Source organism: Euprymna scolopes, chromosome 6 (genome assembly GCF_053919585.1).
Source record: "Euprymna scolopes isolate OS-2025 chromosome 6, ASM5391958v1, whole genome shotgun sequence".
In the NCBI taxonomy this organism is placed as follows: Eukaryota; Metazoa; Mollusca; class Cephalopoda; order Sepiida; family Sepiolidae; genus Euprymna; species Euprymna scolopes.
The window spans coordinates 113,433,925-113,441,424 of NC_136487.1; the positions used below are offsets into that span (position 1 = coordinate 113,433,925).

Below are 7,500 nucleotides of genomic sequence, written 5' to 3' on the forward strand. Positions count from 1 at the left end.
CTGTTGCATAATAAACAATAGCTAATATTAACGTAATCATCATATTTTCTCAAACATTGTATTAAACGCTGTAATCATTGATATTACATAATAGCGTAATGTTGTATAAGGTTTCTTGACAGTGTAAACTTTTTTCTTTTTCCCTTTTGTTTCTTGAAATAGGTATTTATTTTTTGCCTGATAAAGGGCAACTTGTATATTTGAATCTATGGCTGGCTAAGATAAGATCATAGCAAAGGTTAAATTATGTATGACGTCATGTACCTGTGATGGCATTTACTCAAATCGAGTTGAGCCGACTTCCATGGTGTGCAGCACAGCAAAAATTCTATACGTATACAAAGTTGCACAAGATAGCTCGCCGTTCAAGATTCCACTGCCAAAGATCAGCAATTTGTGGACTAGAGAAGGTTGAATTTGCCATGAAAAAAGTTTTGGGGTGTTTAAGAAAAGGGATCCAAATCCTAACTTGGCTTTCACGGAATCGATTATTTGTATTTTTGTGTTACAACAGCCTGGATTATCTATGATTTCTTCGACTTTTTCAGAAATATGTGCAGAAGTTTTGTCCTGAAATCCTCGTTAAATCAAATAATATAACCTTGATTTTAATACTGTATTTATTTATTGATAGCTCTATTGAAATTTAAACAAATAAAATTCTAAATAGTAATTATTAGCTTCATCTTTAGTTTTAAAAATTGATCCCTAGTCAAACTGATCTGAACTATATAAATTTACTTTTATATTACATCTCTCTTTCTCTCATATATATATATATATATATATATATATATATATATATATATATATATATAAACAACGTCGAACGTTTTGATGTTTGTACCAAAAGTTGGAGATTTTCTTGTCTCGGTAGTCAAACGAAATTTTGGAGTTTGTACCTGCCAGCGTTGCTTTGAATGTAAACAAGCAGTGGTGTTCCTCGATGGAACGTTGTAATTCATACTAGTCGTGAGACTTGAAGTGTAGTGTGAGGACCCAATCCCACTCCGATGACGTCACCATGCGAGTCTGAACTTTGCAACGAGAGTTATATTTAGAACAGCGTCATCGCAACCCCTTTGACAGTCTAGACTGTTTGAGTTATTTTTACCACATCAGCGTGGCACCGGAGCCATGCAATTCGATTGGTCACATATTTCAGATTTACATTGAATTTGATTCATAAACATTAGATCCTAATTAAGCAATATTACTTGAATTTCAATTTTTTAACCTCTTGATCTTTAACTTTTCAACATTTTCTGCAATCAAAATCGTTATAGATTTTGATCAAAATTTGAATGATGATTCTAAACATAATGTTATTATATACCTTGATTTTAATCGTTATAAACAGATAAATATGATCTAAAACTTTTTTTCGTAGAATTAATTTTTTTAGTACATAATTGTACATTTATATAGAAATCCAATATTTGTATTATAAAATGTGTATTTGTTTGCCGTTTTTTCTTTTTGTTTTATATGCTTTTTCTATTTAAACCTTTTTTTTTTTTTTTTTTTTTTTTTTTTTTTTTTTTTTAGAAAGAACATGAACTTAAATGTATGAAGACTCGTAAAGATTCCAAGCCGACAACAAAAAGCCGTCTTACCCGCAGCAACAGCAGTCCTTCTTCGGATTATACATCTACAGATTATACTTCTTCGAAGAGAAGCAATCGTTTTGCTGATTCGCTCTCCCCAATTCATGAATCGAGTAAGTAACTGATATTTGCACTTTGAGATAATGTCATCATCATAATATGTCGTCATCATAATCAACCATTACACCCAGTGGTGTGTTGAGCAGCAACAAATCCCCTCCATCTCCGGCTATCCTGAGCCAGCCTAGCCAGTGAACCCCAAGAATGCTGCGTAGCTTTCCTCCCCCTTTCCACCATTCTTCAAGTTGCTCTCAGCCTTCCTCTCTTCTTTTCCAATATCCTGATTTTGGTTTTAATGGTGTTAAGGTCCTCCCTCATCGTGCTGTTAACATCCTCTCGGCTTTGGCCACCACCATTCATACGAGTTTCACTTGACTCAGAAGGCCCCCCTCCACACACACACACACACACTGAAGTTAGAGTTCTCTTTGTTGCTATTTCCGTAACATTCTTGTTTTATGAGAAAGGGTCGTTAGGCTCAACCCCCAACCTGGAGGACCTTTCTGGCAAGGGTAGCCCTGCCAGGAGCTTTCGCTCCCACCAGCATAGCTTTAGGGATCATTGAAATGCTCTAGCTCCTTCACTGCGACAAGGTGGTAATCCAAGAAGGAGAATATATATATATTAGAATCTATCATGATAATAAAAAGTTAATATATTAGATAGAACATAAACCCATAAAAATTGAATAAATTACAATATTTATTTATTCATCAAAAATTCAAACAAGGAATTATAATAAAGAAAAATCCTTAATCCATGGGTTTTCAAAGATAGGCTCTTTTCATCCAAGTATAAATATTAATAAAAAATGCATAACTGTTTAGCATAAATTTTAAAGTATATATTAAAATGTATATAAGCAACTTTTTTGTAAAACAAAAGGCATTTTCAATAGAATAACATCAACAAATCTATCAATTAACTAATCAATCAATCATGTAATACTGGAGGTCCAAAATGAAGAATCTGGAATCCAAGTGTGAAAAGATTGCGTAATCCAAAAGATTCAAATAATCAAGAGTCTATCTTTGAAACTCGGTTAAGGATTTTTCTTTAATTCCTTGTTTGAGTTTTTTATTGTAATTTATTCAATTTTTATCATCAATTTTTCTTGTTCATGTATAAATTTCATAAAATTAAATTCTAAAATTTGGAAGTAGTATGAACCCTAGATTTGCCATTCTCAACCTTTCCTCCATCATTGACCCCCACCCCACGGTTTTATGTATTTCTCCATTTACTCTCTACTCCCATACAAAAATTCATAAACTGACAGAAAAAAACATAGTGGAAAAGAACCTTTTTATTGTTTAGGACTTTAGGTTTTGTATAAAAAAAATAGTTTTTATACATTCGTATCAGAAAAATAACGAAAATCAAACTTTTTCTAAATAGAAAATTATTAACTTAATTTGTATTATGTTTCTTAAACCTGACACAATCTGAAAAGAAATAATTATGTTTAAATTATCAGGTATTTCAATTATTTACTCCCGACTATATACTTTTTTTTTTACCTTCTAAGGGTAAATTTACCCCTGATTTAGAACCTTGCCTTGTGGTGAGTGCTAATAAGTCTAATTAAGAGTATGATAGACAGATGGTCAACGAATTCTCCCCACACTTTTGATAGCCTTGTGCCTAATTTGTGGAAATGTATCTCATATTTCTTTAAGGATGTGGTTGAGAAAAGGTGTCTAAATCATACCTTGGTTTTTAGTAAATCAGTTATAATACTGAAACCTGTGTTTTTTACACCCCCATGGATGAGAAGTTTGTCCAGCTGAAGTGAACGATATTACACAACCCATGAACCAGTTAAAAAATCCGTGCAGGCGAACTTCCCCACTGTCTTGCTCAGGCATACTGAACATTTTAGGAGGCAAAGGCTAACTCCCCATTGTGTTGATAAATATTGTGATGTCACACAGAGCAGATCACAAACATACATGACAGATACAATTAAAGTTGGATTGTTATTGCCATCACGTCATGCAGGAGTGTTCTGGAATTTAATAAGTGCCAAGTCTGGTGACAAGCAAGATTCTCGGTGTTTTAGTAATATTATGTTTAAACATGCAACATCATAGATTTTTTTTTTTTTTTTTTTTTTTTTTTTTAGTGTTGCTGTGTGACCTTTTTCTTTTATTACCTTTTCTTATAGCCCCCTTTTCTCTCTCTCACCCATTTTTCTTTTCTTTTCATAAAATAAAAAAAAGACTATATATACAGACATGACAAAAGAATAGACATGCATAGAAACAGTTTATTTCAATAAACATAATTTATAAAATCAAATCAAATAAATGATTACAAATTATAATTTATAAAATAAAATAAAATCAAATAAATGATTACAAATTATAATTTATAAAATAAAATAAAATCAAATAAATGATTACAAATTATAATTTATAAAATCAAATCAAATAAATGATTACAAATTATAATTTATAAAATCAAATCAAATAAATGATTACAAATTATAATTTATAAAATAAAATCAAATAAATGATTACAAATTATAATTTATAAAATCAAATCAAATAAATGATTACAAATTATAATTTATAAAATAAAATCAAATAAATGATTACAAATTATAATTTATAAAATCAAATCAAATAAATGATTACAAATTATAATTTATAAAATAAAATCAAATAAATGATTACAAATTATAATTTATAAAATAAAATCAAATAAATGATTACAAATTATAATTTATAAAATAAAATAAATGATTACAAATTATAATTTATAAAATAAAATAAATGATTACAAATTTAATAACTAATACTTGCTTGACATTCCCTTTGTTGTTTTTAATGCTAGGACCCTTCTAGGCATGGCATTGATCAGTTGACAAATACCTTGAAGAATTTCTTGCCATGTCTGATGCAATAATGCTACAAGTTTAGGCTTAGAAGATGGCTTCCTTTTCTTTCTGCAACCTAATATGCCCCAAAGGTTTTCAATCAGGTTTATATCCAGGGGCTGACTTGGCCATTGAAATTTATTAATTCCATTTTGGCTCAACCAATGTTGTGTCACCCTAGTAGAGTGACAATGAGCTCTGCCTTCCATGAATAGGGAGTTAACTTGGTTCATTTTACCACTTGATAATATTGGTAGTTGTTCATCATGTAATATTGAAACATATTTAGCAGAATTGATGTTTCCTTCGCACTCCACCCGGTCTGAGCAACCATCACTCCAAATTGCATCCTGTACCTTAATTCAGTGTTTGCTGCAGTCTTTTTAAGTCAAACTCTTGCTGAGGGAGTTTCCATTGTCAGAAAATAATGCAAATCATTACTCATCAGAGAAAATGATATTAGTCCAAAAGGTCATAGGTTTCTCCACCATCTTACGAACCTAATCTTTTCTGCACTTGATATTGGCAGGATAAAGAAGAGGTTTCCTTCTTGCAGATCTACCATAGTAGTCCTGCTTGTAAAGATACCTGACAGCTGTTCTGGGACTGACACCAGCTTGTGTTGCAATGTCAGAGACTTTGCAACAAGGATCCTCTTCAACATTTTTTTCACAAAATGCAAGGTTCTTTCAGAGGGCTCAGGGCGACCTAGAAGAGGTTTTGTGCACTCTTTGTCCTCTCTTGTGAATTGCACGATCACTCTATTAACAGTAGAAAGAGGCATTCAAAGATTTTCTGCTTTTTTGCATGGACTAAAACCACCTTCATGTTGACCTATGGTTCATCCTCACTAAAATTCTAATAGGTCTGATGCTCCATTGTTTCAATGTTGTTAGATGCAATTTTAATGAGATGCTCTGAAGTTATTTCAGCACTGTTCTTATCCGTAAATATAAATAAGTATATTTTAATGATAGGAAAAATATTTATCTTGGTGTCTATTCTTTTCTGTCATGTCTATGTATAAAGATAAAAAGCATAAAAAAATAAATATAGGTAAAGTTGTTTAAGGATTGTTAATAAGTGAAATAAACTATGGTTGTAGCCATCTAAGTTTTTATTTTCTTCGTTTTTTTTTATTATTTTTACTATAACTAAGTTAACACAAAGTTAAAGCAAAAACATGATAGATACACTAGCAGGCTTACTCGACATTGCCTGGATTGGAGGGAGAAGTATAACATCTCATAGTAAGGACCAATTAATTTTTATGTGTATGTAATTTATAGAAAATGGGTAGAACCCCTCTTGAAAACTAAAATTGAACTAAATATAGAGCAACTTACCTATTGTGATGCCGAGAGCTATTTTCAAAAATTTTAGCTGATCAATTAATTAGTAAATGTAAACACCTGAATAACTTTATATAGAAACTAACATGAATATCCAGCATTGCCCGGTTGTATGACAAAAAAAAATAGCTAATAGAGGTAAATGTGTGTATCTTTTTAAAACTTTCTTTCTTCTCAGTGTCTCTATCCCCCTCCTCCTCTCTTTCACCCTAATCCTCTTTTTATCCTATTCGGTCTCCCCCCCCCTCTCTCTCTCTCCTCCATCCTCTGTTTCTTGTTTTCCCCTTTAACCTATAATAAAATCAATTTGTTTCAATATATTAAAAATAATAATGAAGATATAATAAAACCACCCAAGTTATCAATTTTAAAGTTATTGTTCAGGGACAACGCTGATGTCCTGGTTTTCCTTTTATCCCCATCGATTCTATGAGTTTCTTGTCTCACCCTTCTCTCAGCAATATAATGAAACACATATTTGTTTAAATGTATTCTTGAGGCAAAACCAAGTTTTTTGTACCCTTCTTCCTGGAGTTTTTTAATGCTAAGTAATCTCTGAGGAATTAATGTTCAAGGTTAACCTATTTCTTTCTAAATTACCAAAAGTCATCCTAAATGTCGGCCTCTGACTAATTCAGCTCCAGTTGACCTGCAAAAGAAAATTAAAAATAAAAAAAACACTACTTATGTTTTGTTTTAGATAATGTCAAAAAATAATATATTTGTTTTGCGAGTGTCTTGAATAGTTCATTTTGTGCTCACTCACACACACACACACACACACACACACACACACACACACAAACTTGTAGCAGTCACCATAACAAACTATTTTCTCTTGTGGATTAATGCCCCTTTGCTGACTGATGTGGCCATGCACTGACCAGTCAGCTACTAGAGCGCATTAATCCTATATGTCCCTTAAGGAACTAATTACCCATGTCAGGAACTAGCCAGCAGCCAGAGAGGAGCTCAGACCACCAAGAACATACCTCTCTCCTCTTACTCTCTGTCCCCCGGATCTTCCCAGACTGTAACCACTTCACTGAAGACCTCGACTGGACAATTTGAGGACACTTCAAGTTTCTGCTTCCCGACACGAGAACATCCTAGAACTTTCTATTACTTTTCTTTCTTTCACTTCAGACACAGTCTCTCTTCTTTCAAAATAAACCTTTTCGTTTTTTTGTTCTAAAACAACAAAAAAAAGGTACACTGTACTTTTGTGTTGCAAATTAATCTTTTATTAGGGTTTTGTGCAATCACGCATGAAATCTACCTAAAAACTTTTTTGTAGAACATAATTCATAGCTCAATGAAATGTTCAAATGTTTTGATGAGGTAGTTTTGGGGTTAGACAAGCTATCAGTATAACCTGGAATGGACAAATCTATGCGATATTAATCTTGACAGGATCAAAGTCAAATCAGATATGATAGCGTTTGCTTACAAGTTGTTTTTTATTTTTCACAAAAAGTCCAATTTAATCGGTTTTGTTTGACAAATAAAAACCAATTTTTATCTCGATCCTCAATTTGAAAATATAAATTTTTTTTTCTTAATTGAATATTAAGTTATTTTGATTAGGTTTGGTACTTAT

General features: G+C 31.8%; 1 protein-coding gene across 4 annotated transcripts in view; it reads left to right on the plus strand.

Moving 5' to 3' along the window:
• LOC145277884 (uncharacterized) overlaps positions 1-7,500 on the plus strand; it is a 132,964-nt gene that overhangs the window by 81,547 nt on the left and 43,917 nt on the right. For all 4 annotated transcript variants that reach the window (XR_013868237.1, XR_013868238.1, XM_080129874.1 and 1 more), the window contains exon 4: positions 1,549-1,720. Coding sequence is in view for 2 of the 4 variants with exons in the window: in XM_080129874.1 (XP_079986000.1) it covers positions 1,549-1,720 (172 nt within the window). In the remaining 2 variants the exon portion in view is untranslated. The remainder of the gene's footprint in view (positions 1-1,548; positions 1,721-7,500) is intronic.